This window comes from Prionailurus bengalensis, chromosome D4 (assembly GCF_016509475.1).
Source record: "Prionailurus bengalensis isolate Pbe53 chromosome D4, Fcat_Pben_1.1_paternal_pri, whole genome shotgun sequence".
NCBI lineage: Eukaryota > Metazoa > Chordata > Mammalia > Carnivora > Felidae > Prionailurus > Prionailurus bengalensis.
The window spans coordinates 16,888,209-16,903,579 of record NC_057359.1 but is presented as its reverse complement, the minus strand read 5'-3'; the positions used below and the strand labels follow the sequence as shown (position 1 = coordinate 16,903,579).

The 15,371-nt window shown below is 37.8% G+C and overlaps 1 protein-coding gene across 1 annotated transcript in view; it reads left to right on the top strand.

Moving 5' to 3' along the window:
- The window catches only part of CARNMT1 (carnosine N-methyltransferase 1), a 43,937-nt gene that overhangs the window by 968 nt on the left and 27,598 nt on the right, over window positions 1–15,371 (top strand). Inside the window, 2 exon segments of the mRNA XM_043566956.1 lie at window positions 7,204–7,399; window positions 8,231–8,394. Of these exon segments, the coding sequence (XP_043422891.1) occupies window positions 7,204–7,399; window positions 8,231–8,394 (360 nt within the window).

Here is a 15,371-nt window from a genome sequence, read left to right as displayed (position 1 = left end):
TTGTGAGAGCTGCGTAAGATTTCCACCCCAACCCCCTTGGCGCTTTGAATGTACAGGCACATTAGTGGTGAATGATGGCGCTCAATGTCTTTAACTGGTGGGTGAAATTAAGGTCGGAGGTGGTCCGGATGCTCTACAATTTAAGTATTAAAGAGGGAAATGAGAGAAGGCACAGCAAAGAACCGCTTTTATGATCTTTTCTTCGGCAAATATGTATCGAATTCTCACTGTGGGCTGGGCACGGTGGTAGGACTTTTAAACTCCCTAACTTCCACTTTTCTTTTTTAGATAGATGTTAAAATAGCTTAGTCGCAAAATTCTGATTCCGAGATCTGAAAGGGACTTCGATTTTTAGGTAAATATAGCACTTTCATTCGTGTTAAGAGATGAGGCCACCGACGGCTGTGTTCTGAGTCTGCAGTTGGAATGAGATACACGGACATGACCTGCACAAGTAAAACTTGTTCCCTTAGATGGGCTCCTGCTGTGCTTTATGCAGACTTCTTTTTTTTTTTTTTTTTTTTTTTTAATTGCTTGACTGTGACCTCTTCAAGGGCAGGGACTGATCCTTATTTATTTTTGTGTCACCAGAGCTTGGCATATGTTGTTGAAGCTCTATTTTTAACAAATAAGACAAGTAGTAGCAAAGAAATGCGTTTGTCATTCCCAAGTAGTCTGAATTTGTGACAGGTCGGTAGTTTGTTACTTTTTGAGTTGGGAAACTTGCTTAATAAAAAGTTAAAGTTATTTAGAATCTGACTACATTTGTAACATGACATTTTGAAATGCAAAGATCTTGGTGAAATAATTTACTGATTAAACCCAAGCACAGGAACCGTGGACTGCATTACTTATGGAGCCCAAAAGGGAAGTAACTCATATGGGTATTTTACTTAGTATCAACACAGGGAGGAAGGCAGAAAACCACAGAATTGAATTTGATGCAAGTATTGTGCCTTCAAGAATCACCACAGGGAGGGGAAACAACTGACCTTAGATTTAGGTAGCTAGGAGAGGTAGGTACAGAGAAGTCTGGTACATTTTACTATGAAAATTCTAGAAAGAATATTGGAATATTTTCTGGAAATACAGTGAATCACAGTGGACCCAATTAGTTAAAATGTGTGTTTGTGCAGATTCATATATAAAATTGATACTTATGATCAGGTATCAAATGGGCCTTTTTGTGAGAGCACAGAGACCTTTGATCTGGCACGAGGGCTCAAGTGTGGCGATATAGAGAAGAGTGCTGGTGTGAATGTTCTGGTGGTTGTGATAGTTTCCTATACTCATCCCTCTGTTTAATGTGGGATTGAGGACACTTTCACTTTTTAAAAACAATCCTTTTTATTTGTGTGTACTCTTTTTTTTTTTTTTTTTAAGTGTTTGTTTATTTGAGAGAGAGAGAAAGAGAGAGTCCCAAGCAGGCTCCTATCAGTGCAGAGCCCAATGCAGGGCTCTATCTCATGAAGAGTAAGATCATGATCTCAGCTGAAATCAAGAGGCTTAACTGAGCCACTCAGGTGCTCCTGGCATGTACTCTCTTGATGAAACATTGAAATAGACTGAAAATGGTATTAAAAAAATGTGTTTGAAAACATCACTTGAAGGACTAGGGGGTATGGAAAGCATTTTGTAGCAGAAAATACTCTGAGTTGTTACAGTCCAACATTTTATGATCTTCTAGACCTGCACTGTGGTACCGTAGTCACTAATCACATCTCGCTAAATTTAAGCTTAAATTAATTAAAACTTAATAAAATGTAAAATTCATTTTCTCAGCCTCACTAGCCACATTTCAAGTGCTTTTCAAATGTGGCTGGTGGCTGCCATATTGGACAGTGCAGATGTAAACCTTTCCATCACTGCAATACGTTCTGATGGACGATCCTGTACTGAAGCTTTAGCGAGTACTTCTAAATTGTGGAGTTTACTTTTACTGCTAAATGTCTTTTAGTTATTATATAGGAGACTTAGATTAAAAATCACAAGGCAAGAATTGTCTTGATTAATGTTTTTCCAATGGCTTCCAACTTTGTGTTTCCTACAGATTATGCATAGATGATGTATTTTGATTAAGGCAAAAACGATTCGAGTATCGTAGCAAATAGCAAAAAAAAAAAAAAAAAAAAAAAAAAATTTGTCAGTCCTAAAATGAATGAAGATCCTTGGTCATGGAGAAGATACTACAGTTAAAAAATCAAAGGTCTCGTCAGAAACATCCTGCTTTTAGAAATAGCAATTAGGTGAGATTCAAAACATGGAGAGGTAAAGTTCTTTTGTACAGGTGAAGGAATAGCCATATAAAGAGGCAAATAGCTTGCCCAGGCTTACACAACCAAGTTGTGGTAGAGTCTGGCCTGAAATCCAGAATTGTTCACTAAGATTTTACCCTGCATTAGTAAGCAGTGATACTTAGTAAGACAGTTTTAACTGTGAGTTTTTTTTTTTTTTTTTTTTTAATGTTTATTTATTTTTGAGAGAGAGACAGAGACAGAGGTGAGCTGGGGAAGGGGCAGAGAGAGGGAGACACAGAATCTGAAGCAGGCTCCAGGCTCTGAGCTGTCCTCACAGAGCCTGACATGGGGCTCGAACCCATGAACCACAAGATCATGACCCGAGCCGAAATCGGACACTTAACCGACTGAGCCACCCAGACGCCCCTAACTGTGAGTTTTTAATAAATATTTAAAATGGATTGAGACAGACTTTCCTTCTAAAAAGATAATGCTTTCCCGTTTGGAATTCTAGAGTAATTCAACAGGTGCAGAGGAATGGGTCTATGACCTTGGCCCTTGGCTCAGACCCAGCAGTATCAGACCCACGCTGATGAAAGGAGACTAAATCAGAGTTGGGGTCACTGCCGAGACCAGCCTTCCGGAGAGAGCTGAAGGAAATAATATCCCAGAGCTATCCCAGGAAATAATGGCTGCTCACTCTCCTTTCTCCCCTTAGCCACCAGAGGATATGGCCTCTTGCCACTGAGTTCAGAACCAAGGAGAGCCTGAAGGTTATAAAAAATTCCTTAAAAGCTGTTTGGGAAACTTTGTTTAAAGGGCCAGGCAATGAATGTTTTTAAGGTTGAAAGGCTATGTAGTCTCTTACAGCTATTTAACTCTGCCCTGTATGGAAACAACTGTCGGCGGTATGTGAACAATTGGGCATGGCTATGTTCCAGTAAAACTCCTTGTAGAATGGGCCTAGTAACCAGGGGGCCATAGTTTGCCCACCCCTTTCTTAAAGTACATTGGTAGGGTAAGCATCTTTAGAACAGTGAAGCTAGCCCCATTTAAAATAATATAGTAAGGGGGCACCTGGGTGGCCCAGTCAGTTGGGCGTCTGACTTCGGCTCAGGTCATGATCTCTCGGTTTGTGAGTTCGAGCCCTGCATTGGGCTCTGTGTTGACAGCTCGGAGCTGGAGCCTGCTTCAGATTCTGTGTCTCCCTCTCTCTGCTTCTCCCCCACTCATGCTCTCTCTCTCTCTCTCTCTCTCTCTCAAAAATAAAGCTTAAAAAAATTTAAAATAATGTAGTAAGGAGTAGACTCTCTTCTCAACTTCTAAGACCTCCCTTATTTCAAGAGAGACACTGTGGGTGTATGTTATGGATAGTTTGGCACACCATAGAGTAATCAAGGGTTAAAAGATATGCAGCCTCTCATCCTGTTCTGTGTTGTTAACATCACTTCTGTATCAGTAATTGACAGCAAATACGTGTGGGCTCTTCTGACCAATCTATAACTTACCTCAACTACCCTGCAAACGTGGAAATTAAGTAGTCTTCATCGAACATCAAAAATGGCACTTAGGGAACATAACTGAACGTGTATTCACTGCTCTTTGCATATGCTGAAATCTGGAGATTCAGTGGGGACAAGGCTGTTTTTTAGAATTCATAGGGAGTGGTAGACTTAGGCCGGGTACAGCATTCCCAGGGAGCAGGCCTCTTAGGAATCTTTGGGAGACCTAATGAGGGCCTGGGAGAGGTAGTGATTTGCAGACAGTTTATGAAGTAGAATCAAAAGGATCTGGGGCCTGTGATTGTGGGATCTGTGAGAAGAGGCATTTTAGGATGACTCATTTGTTTCTGACCTGAGTGGATGTATGGTGTGCCATTCATCAGCCATATGGGAAGAAGTGCCAGGTTTTTTGGGGGGATGATCGTGTGCTACGTTCAGTGTGTCTGTTGAATTTTGAGGTGTGCTGAGAGGAACGTTGAGCGGCATCCAGTGGCCAAGAATACTAGAAATGAAGTACTGTAAGACTGTTTTCACCATTTGACTGTGAGCTGTAAATCTTCACAACTCCACTGTTTGCCTAACACAGTATGGTCACTTTTAATTATTCTTTAGTGTCATAATCTATTTTATAGGAACGCAAACTGATGCATTCCTTCTGAAAATCAGTTTGTGTTAACCTGAAAAATACTTATTCTTTTTTTTTACTTTTTTTGAGTTTATTGATTTTTGAGACAGATAAGAGCATGAGCAGGGAAGGGGCAGAGAGAGAGAAGGAGAGAGAGAATCCCAAGCAGACTCCGAGCTGTCATCGCAGAGCCCGATATGGGGCTGCAACTCACAAAACTGAGATCATGACCTGAGCCGAAACCAAGAGTCAGATGCTTAACCGGCCGAATCACCCAGGGGCCCCTACTTATTCTTTCTAACTTGGTAATTCTTCTTTTGGGAATTTGTAGTATTTTTTTTTTTCTAAAATACAGACCAATTTAGAACAGAAAGTTTATCATATAGACAAGTGAAAGTATCTAGATGTCCAGTGTTTGGGAAATAAGTAAATTTTGGTTGCATAGATGGGATAATGAACAGTCACTATATAGTCTTTTGTGCTGTAGTCATTAGAGAACTTTTTTTCTGATCTGGGAAAATTCCTTTGATAAAGATGAAGGATTACAAGTGCTTCTGAAAGCTTGGTGTACATGTGAATCATTTGGAGATCTCGTTAAAAGGCAGATTACATTTCGGTAGGTCTTCGGTGGGGCGTCGGATTCTTCATTTCTAATTACCTCCAAGTGATCTGCTGTTCTGTGTATCACGTTTTGGCTAGAAAAGCACTTAAGTGACTTTGTCTCAACGACAAGGAGAAATATGTCAAAAAGTTAGAAGTGATTGCCTCTAGAAGAGGAATTATTAGTAGCTTTTTTTCCTGGAGGACTTTTACTTCTCTACATTTTTTTTTTTTGTATTTTCATTATGTAAATTAGATATACCTACCATATTTGAGCTATGTTTCAGGCCCTGGGCTAAGTGATATGTGTGCATTATTTTGTTACATTTTCAGTAAAATCCATTGGGTTGGCAGAGGAGTACTACGGTAGCCACCTCATGGAATTTTATGGAGATTTTCCAGAATAATCCATGTTTAGTGACTTTTGATGTAGGGCCTGGCTCTTATTAAATCTCAATAAATGACAACTTCTGTCATCATCATCATCATCATCACTGTTATGTATTACCTTGTTTTGTGTATGAGACAATTGGGGCACAGAGGAAGGAAGTAGCTCTCCAAGGGTTGCACAGCAAATAGGTGGCATAACCTGAATTTCAATTCATATATGTGTTTTGACCCCAGAGCTCACTATTACACTGTCTCCAGGGGGAAAAAAGCAAACATGCATGCAGCCACTGCCAATTTCATCTATTCACGTTACCTCGCCATTCCCTCCTCGCCCCTAACTACCAGAGCCACCACATTAAGCTTCTAAAAGCACGGTCAGGTTATTGCTTTAGTCAAGAGCTTCCTCAGAATGTCTTTATTACTATTCACAAATTAGTGATGTGGCATAAAAATGAGAATTATTTGGATGAATAGAAAGGTTCAGTCAATCAAATGAAAAAGTGCTTTTCATTTTTATTTAGTATGGAGTAAATGCCAAAGAGTGTTTAGAAGAAACATAAACATTGACTGACTTGTTTGGATGTATAAAATGTAAAGAACGATACAGTGAATACCCAGAAATCTAACACCTGGGTTAAAAAAAAACAAAAAACATCCTTTCCCTTTCCCTTCAAAGAACATCGCTTTATTGAATTTTCACTTACTTGCTTTCCTTATAGTTTTTCTACTTGTATTCAGTCCCTGTAATGTATTGTTTATTTTTATAAAAGGTGGAATTGTACATTATGCATTTTTCTGCAACTTGCTTTTTTCGACAAATACTTACATTCGTGAGTTTTATCCATATTATTGTGTCTAGTTGTAGTTTATTAATTTAATTACCTTCCATTGTATGATTATACAGTACTTTCTTCATTCATTTTACTGGTGATGGACCTTTAGGTTGTTTGTTGTTTATAACAGTGCTATTAAAAAGATAGTTTCTTGGTGCCCATTTGCGAGAGTTTCTTGAGTATGTGTCTAGGACTATAATTGCTATGTCATAGGGAGTGTGTGCATTAAGATTTACTGGGAAATGCTAAATTATTTTCCAGAGTGGTTGTACCAATTTATGCACCTACCATCAATCAGTATATATATGTATACATATTTATATATCCCTATAGTCAGGCTTTTAGATTTTGCCCATCTGATTGATATAAAATGGCACTCATTGCAAATGTAATATTTGACTTTTTTAAATGATGGTTTTTTTTTTTTTTTTTTTCAGATTTTATAAATAGATAATCCCCAAAGTGACCTTTAGAGTTATCTGGAAACTTCTGGATTGCAAATTATGAATAATATCATGTAAATTTCATTTTTTTGTTGTTTACTACTTTTGTAGTGCATAAGATCTTTTGTGATTTTTAAAAATTTAGCTTGGTTGGCTGTTAGTTAATTTCAAAACACATTCTGTGTATTCTAAAATAATTTCAGAGCAGTATTCTGCTCTGATAGATTTAAAGCATTCAACTAGTTTGCTGAAAATTTTAAGCTTGGAAATTAAAATCATAAAAATAAACTCATTGTACGTTAATCCTCTTCATGTTTTCTTTTACCCCCCAAATGGTGCAGATGTTTACTTTGTTACTTATAAACTCTTTGTCTTTTGTTTGTCTAAAGAATTTGTAATAAGGTGAAAATATAAAATTTCTAAGTTGGTATCCTTTAAGAAACCAAAAGATTGTAAATAACAGGACAGTATCCAACATTATAAGGAATAATTGTACAGAAAGACAACCTTAAAATAAGATTGGCCCTGGTGAGAATTCTTTCGCCAATTTAAAAAACACCTTTTATGTTTTAGCACCAGTATGCATGAGCGAGTGAACCGAACAGAAAGACAATTTCGATCACTTCCAGATAACCAACAGAAACTACTTCCTCAGTTTCTTCTTCACTTGGACAAGATTCGGAAATGCATTGATCATAATCAAGAAATACTACTGACCATTGTGAATGATTGCATACATATGTTTGAAAATAAAGAATATGGAGAAGATGTATGTGAAAGTTTGTTCTATTTTTATTTTAGGGTTTAACCTCTGTCTTTTGAGGTCTTTATCTTTCTGGATTTCATTTTTATATTTTGCATGAGTCATTTGCTCTACTCAGAGAGTGTTTTCACTTACATGTTCAGGCATTTGATTAGGCTTAATAGGATAGTACGCCAGAAACTGGATTTGTTCACTGATTTTTTTCCCTAAAAATAGTAAGATAATTGTTGCCATATGGATATACATTTCACATAGTATTCTGACTGTTCTAGCATGTAGAGTTAGTGACTTAAATATTTGTAAACTTTAGTAGCCGTGTAAAATTAATTTCCCTTGCTAAACTCCTTGTCAGTATCTTGTATCTATTGATATTTATCTTTTACTTTAAGAAATTATTTTCACTTCTAAATCTCAAGGGACTGGCAGTAATAGAAACTGAAGTCCTCTTTTTGTATCCACAGGATAGATACAGTTGGGCCACTCCAGTGTGAGCCTCTCCATGCTGCCCCATCAATGACCTGGAGGGACTTTCTCCCCTCTCTTAGAGAGAGATGTTCCGTCTCCATAGGAGCTCAGTTCTGGTCCTCTCCTGAGTAAAGACTGCTTAATTATATGGTGGTTTCATGATTAATGGACCTTAATCTATTGAGGGTAGAAGTGAGACCACCAAGCTCTTTTCATTTAGGATCTCAAGCTGCACTTGAATCCCGGTTGAGGTGAGAGGCTAGTGATTTATCCACTAAACCATCTATATGGCCCCTGAGTAGCATGTCTGTGTGACCATATCCAAAATTGATTACTTTGTCAGAAGCTAATTGATTTCTGTTTTTTAAACAGGGGAATGGAAAGATTATGCCAGCATCTACATTTGACATGGATAAATTAAAATCCACACTGAAACAGTTTGTGAGAGACTGGAGTGAAACCGGGAAAGCAGAAAGGGAAGCCTGCTACCAGCCAATCATTAAAGAAATTTTAAAAAATTTTCCAAAAGAGAGATGGTAAATAGTAATTTATTTTTAACCCATTTCTTTAAAGAGAAGCACTAAGTTTTTCTGTAAGAAATGTCACAGTCTTGATTCATTTTTATAGTTGCTATGTGCCTGTATTTTTTCATATATGGATGTGTGGTCTTGTGTGTGTTTTAGATGCTTTGTGTGAAGCTGTGGTTAACATTTTGAATACTCTTTGCTGTAGCACTTAATCACTCTAGAAATTTGTAAGGTTAGATGTTCATTATCAGTGATGTTTTCCTTTTATAATTTGCTTATGGCAAAGCAAAAAGCTTCAGACTAATTTAATTTTCCTTATTACGACAAACTTGTAAGTAAATAGGGGATTTATAGCTTAGAGCAGAGATTCGTCACTTTTTTGTGCCATGAAAACCCTACGCAGGCCACTTTTCTGAATAACATTTCTGAATGGATCAGATAGAAGGCATAAGATTACCAAGAAACCAATTTTGAAGCACAGCTATAAAAATATTTAAAAAGCTAATTTGTGCTAGAACATGCTTTGTTTGTATCCTGTATTGCACTAAATCAGATCTAGCAGCAAGTATAATTACTGTACTTTAAAAATGCCAGTGTATGTGTTATTTTGAGAATCTCAACAGCTTCAAAATAACAGATAAGTTGCATACATTTTACACTTCTTACATATTCTCCCTAATCACCAGTTCTTAACATTTTACACTTACTTCATTATTTCTTCTTCCTACTTCCCTCCCTCCTTCCCCTGCTTTATAAGTATGTCTAAAACCACATATATGCACAGCTACTATTTGAACCATTTGAGAGATCAATTTGTGTGTGCATTATGTTTTGTTTTGTTTTGTTTTTTTTACCTCTTAATACGTCAGAGTTAATTTCTGAAGAATAAAAATATACATAAATACAGTGCAGTGATCAGGTGGAAGAAAATTTAATACTGTCTTCTAATCTACAGTCTGTATTCAATTTTTATAAATTATCCTGAAAATATTCTTAATAACATTTCTTTCTAGCCTAGATCCAGCCCTGGATATTGTATTACATTTCATTATAATATTTTAGTTTTTAATCTGGAACAGTTCCTTGGCCTTTCTTTTTCTTTCATGACATTGACATTTGCGAAGAATACAAGGAAGTTATTTTGTACACTGTTCCTCAGTTTGAGATTATCTGTTTCTTCATGATTGAATCTGGATTATATGTCCTTTTGAAAATAATACATAATTGATACATAATTGATGTGTTCTTTTTAGGATGTCACATTTGGAGTAGTGCAATGTCTGTTAGTCCATCAATAATAATTTTAATTTTGATTACCCATTCAGAATGTCATTCAGTTTCTCTACTGTTCGGGTACTGTTTCTCTTCTTACAACTAATAAGCAGTTTCTGGGGAGACACTTTGAGACCATGCAGTTAATTTCCTGCTCCTCCTCAAACTTTCTCTGCCTTAGAGTTGTCAGCCAGTGAGGATTTTTGCATGAACTAATCTATCCTGTGATGGTTATGGAATGTTGATTTTCTTTTTTTTAAAGATTTTTTTTCTTAACATTTATTCATTTTTGAGAGACAGAGCATGAGTGGGGTAGGGACAGAGAGAGGGAGACACAGAATCTGAAGCAGGCTTCAGGCTCTGAGCTGTCAGCACAGAGCCTGACGTGGGGCTCGAACTCACAAACTGTGAGATCATGACCTAAGCTGAAGTCGGATGCTCAACTGACTGAGCCACCCACGTGCCCTGGAATGGTGATTTTCTAACTTTACAATTATCAGCATTCTATTATATCTGTAAACTATTACCTGAAAGGACTAATGGTTCCTATTTTATTTAGTGAATAATGATCCATTACTGTTGGTTTGTTGTTCAAATTGCCTCAGCTTTAGCCAGCAGGAGTGCCTTCAAGTTGGCCCCTTTGTCCTTTCAGCATGGCCCAGTTGTTTTTTAGCTCTTCCTTATTTCTCTGGCACAGTAAAATATTTTAGTCCCATTGTGTATCTTCCCGACTTTAGCCTTGGAATTGGATGTTTTTCCAAGGACTCAGTTCCGTCAATGTGGAATGGTGTATAGAAACCAAGATCGGGCCCTAGGCATTTTTGTTGTTACTAAGATGTCACTGCTTTTGAGCCTTTTAGTGGATAGAACACACACACACATATTAGAAATCATTAGTTCATACTAATCCCTTCATTTCCAGTCTAACCCCAAAGGTTTCCTTCTTGGCCTCCCTGTTCCCTATATCTGTCTGCCTTTTTCCACAGTAAGAACCCTGGCTTCTGACAACATCAATACATTTACTCATTCACTCAATCCTACAGTACTCACATAAGGCTTTCAGAATTGCTACCTCCATACCACTATGAAAAACAAACTACCCACATGAGTTTAGGATTTGCTAGCAATTATGTTTTCCCCTAAACTAAGGTTATTCACAAAAATATTCTTTACAGGTTACTCAGAGTCACTTCCTTTCAACCCCCTACCCTCAGTGTGGTTGTGTGTCTAATTTGAAATTCAGTACATCATGGTTTATTTCTGTTTGCTTTCAGTTTTTAGGGTTGTTCTGTCCTCCCTCCATTCTCCATCCTTGCTGGTATATATTTATTTTTTTGATTCATGAGCTGTCAGCTATCAACTTGTGATAATCAGAAAAAGTGTCATTCCCTCTCCTATTCCTTCGATAGCCCATCTCTTCAATCCTCATTCTCAATCCCACACCCCATGTAGGTAATCAGTATCATTGATTTCTTGTTTGTCCTTGTTTTTATTTTTTGTTTCCTATGAATGTAAGCAGATACAGGTTTTCTTCTAAATTGACTCCTTTTTTCAAACACAAAATGTAGCAGCCTGTATATTTTATGTTGCATTCTGCTTTTTCCACTTAACAGTTTATCTTAGAAATAGCCAATTGTTGGGGCTCCTGGCTGGCTCAGTCGGTAGAGCATTGACTCTTGATCTCAGGGTTGTGAGTTTGGGCCCCACGTTGGGTGTCAAGATTACATAGTGTTACAATTAATGACCATATGCATGTGTATTTTTGTACTGTTGAAAGTGTATCTTTAGTGTAAATTCTTAGACATGGGATTACTGAATCTGAAAGGTAAATGGATGTGGGACATAAGTGTATTGGTTACCTGTTGCTATAAAAGAAATTACCACAAGTTTAAATGCCTGTTGCTGTAAAAGAAATTACCACAAATTTAACTGCTTAAAACAGACACATTTATCATTTCACAGTTTCTGTGAGTCAGAAGTCTGGACATAGCTTAATTGAGTCCTTGGTGTAGGATCTTTAAAAGGTTGTGTCAGGGTGTCTGGTGGGCTGTGTTCTAATCTGGTGGCTCAACTGTGGAAATATCTGCTTCCACACACACTCATGTTGTTGGCAGAATTCATTTCATTGGGGTTGCAGGACTGAGGGCCCTAGCTTCCTGTTGTCTGCCATGGGAGTCTGCCTCAGCAGTTTTGTCTTGTGAGCTTTCCTCAACTGGTCACTTACTTCGCCAGGCTGGCAAGGAGTCTTTAGAAGCCTTCAGTGGAGTTTTTATGATATGATGTTATCACACGGTGACTGTTGGTTAGAAGAAGCAAGTCATAAATCCCTGCACACACTGAAGGGAGCAGATTATAAAAAGGTGTGAACACCAGTAGGTGGGGCACTTTAGGCTCTGTGCCACAGTTATTGCCACATATCCCTATAAGGGCTGTACTGTTTCGCCTTCTTGTCAGCAATGTATAAAAGTGCCGGTTTACTCACAGCCTTGCCACACACTGTGTGTTCACAATCATTACCAAGCTTGTAAACTTTTGCCAATCTGATGGGTGGAGAATCGTATTTTGGCCTACTTCTTTTTTTTATTTATTTATTTATTTTTTTTTTAATTTTTTTTTTTAATCGTTTTTTTAATTTATTTTTGAGACAGAGAGAGACAGAGCACGAACGGGGGAGGGGCGGAGAGAGAGGGAGACACAGAATCGGAAACAGGCTCCAGGCTCCGAGCCATCAGCCCAGAGCCCGACGCGGGGCTCGAACTCACAGACCGTGAGATCGTGACCTGGCTGAAGTCGGACGCTTAACCGACTGCGCCACCCAGGCGCCCCTGGCCTACTTCTTATTTGCATTTCTCTTGCTATGAAAGAAATTGACTAGTCTCATATGTTTAAGGGCCATTTTATACCTTGTTTTGAGAAATACATATTGGTGTTTTTCCCCTCCTTTTAAAAAGTTGAGGTGAAATGCATATAAAAAATGTGACAGTTTTAAAGTGAACACTTTGATGGTAGTTAGTAAATTAACAGCATTGTGTATCCATCGTCTCTTACAGAGTTGGAAAACATTTCCACAACCCACAGTAAATCCCATACCCATGAAGCGGTTACTCCCCATTCTCCTTACTCCACCCCTGACTTCTGTTTGTCAGAAGTTTGACGATGAGTTGCCTAGATGTGGTTTTCTTTGTATTTATCCAGTGTGGGCTTTGTTTTGCTTTGGGAGACTTGGGTAGATATGTATCGCCAAATCAAAAATCAAAAATTGTTTGCTTTTATTTCTTTCCCTTTTGGGACTGAATCGTGTATTTATGAAACTGCTTGACATGGTCTGTAACGTGTCAGATGGCTCTTTTCCCACTAATTCTTTCTATATTTTAGTTTGGGTAGTTTCTATTGACCTTACTTGAATTTCACGAATTCTTTGTTATGCCAATCTGTTGATAAACCCATTGAAAGACTTCTGTAATTCTGATACAGAATTTTTAAAAAATTTCTAGTACTTCTATATACACATACCTTTTTATGTGTGTTCTCTCTGTGCTGACATTTCCTTTTTGTGCATGTGATCTACCTTTTCCACCTGATGTTTTAATGTATTTTTTATGTTTAGGTTTTAAAATTTTTTATTTTTTTTTAATGTTTATTTTTGACACACACACACACACACACACACACACACACACACACAGTGCGAGTGGGGAGGGGCAGAGAGAGAGGGAGACACAGAATCCAAAGCAGGCTCCAGGCTCTGAGCTATCAGCACAGAGCCCAATGCGGGGCTCAAACTCCTGAACCGCAAGATCGTGACCTGAGCTCAAGTTGGATGCTTAACCAACTGAGCCACCCAGGCGTTCCTATTATGTTTATCTTTAAATCCCTGTCTGATGATTCCAACATATGTGCTGTTTGTGGGTCAGTTCTGATAATCATTTCCTCTCATAGCGATAGGGTACATTTTCTTGCTGCTTTGCACGTCTCATAATTTTTTGATAGAATGCCAGACGGTGTATGTAAAAGAACAGTAGGAACTGAAGTATATCGAGAACCAGAAAAGAGGCATTCTCCTTATTCTGGCAAGCCATGAACTTGGGAGGTTGACTGAATCTCTTAAATGTTTTTAATATTTGATATTATTGCATGTATTAGCTGCTTCAATCACTTAAGAAAAAATGGTCTAAACCTTGCATCTAGAAATGTGGCAATGTAACCATTGTCAATTTCTAGATTGAAATAGTTTCTAAGTTTTCATCTGCATCTCACCTTTTACTTCATTCTTGTACATTGATTCGTGTACATTGATTTTACGATCTTTCCTGAATTAATTGATAGGAAGTTGTTTGCAATATTAAGACTCGGACTCTCAGAACATGAAAATATAGTTATTTCTTCAGCAGTAAATGACCCACTAGGTCCACAGGAAGCCATTTGTATATTGGAACTGTCCTCTGCCAAAGATAAGATTGAGGCTCTCTTATTTAGTCAGCCTTTTACATGTAATGACAGCTAATCCACCTTGTTTGAATATCTACACATCTGTGCCATGCAGATTGTAGCTCAGTACCATGAAAATCACCCACTGTATTTCTCCTTGTGGTCAGTAAATTTTTGACCCGCTGTGTTCTTAACATCCAGTTGAGGGGATAATAGATTGATTATGTACTTGTGATTCCTGTATCACTTAAAGCTTTCATTCTTTTATTCCATTGTTGATGACAGTTATGACACTTCACTGATTTTCAGTTCTGTAAATATTTCTTCAATCAGATTTATAGTGTTCTGGGTCTGAAACCCAGATATAGCTCAGTAAGTGAGTAACGTTGGAAGCACAGTTGAAATTATTATTCCAGCCATGTTACCGCTCCTGGGGAAAAAAAAAAAAAAAAGACCAGTGCTTATTTCTACATGTTCAAATAGCCGATCTATAAGTTTCAGAAGTAATATAGGTAATAATTCACTGATTGTGCCCTGCAGATATAATTTAGGAAGAAGTTTTCTAATGACATGTTTTTGTAGAAAGAAGTTTATCCATAGGCTTCAAAGCTAGGCAGATTCCGAATACTTCAACTACTAGAAATGCTTGACATGTATGCTACTCACTCACATTTTTAGTGTCCGCAGACTTGTTAATACATTTTGTATTCCAAGTTTGATCAATGAGGATACAGTATACTTGGGGTTTCTAATTTTTTATAGCACTGACTCTTCATGCTTTTATAGTCTTTATTATGTTTGGGTTGAAGAGGATTTGTCATAGATGAAATTGTGTGGTCTTTGTGATACGTGGAAGCCCCTCCCCCTTTTTTTTCCTGCATGTATTGTTTCCTTGTTGGATCTATGACTTGCAAATATTTTCTCCAACTCTATAGGTTGTCTCTGCACTTTATGATGTCCTTTGACATACAAAATTTTATAATTTTGGTGAAGTCCAGTTTATCTGTTTTTTCCTTTTGGCACTAGTGCTTTTCGTGTCATGTTTATGAAATCACTGCCAAATCCAGTGTCCTGAATACTTTCTTTTTGTTTTGTTTTTAAGTTTATTTATTTATTTTGAGAGAGAGAGAGAGAGAGAGAGAGAGAACGAGCAGGGGCGGGGCAGAGAGAATGGGAGATAGAATCCCAAGTAGGCTCCGTCCTGTCAGCACAGAGCCTGACGCAGTGCTCCGACTCAAGAACGGAGTCGAAACCAGGAGTCGGATGCTCAGCTGATTGAGCCACCC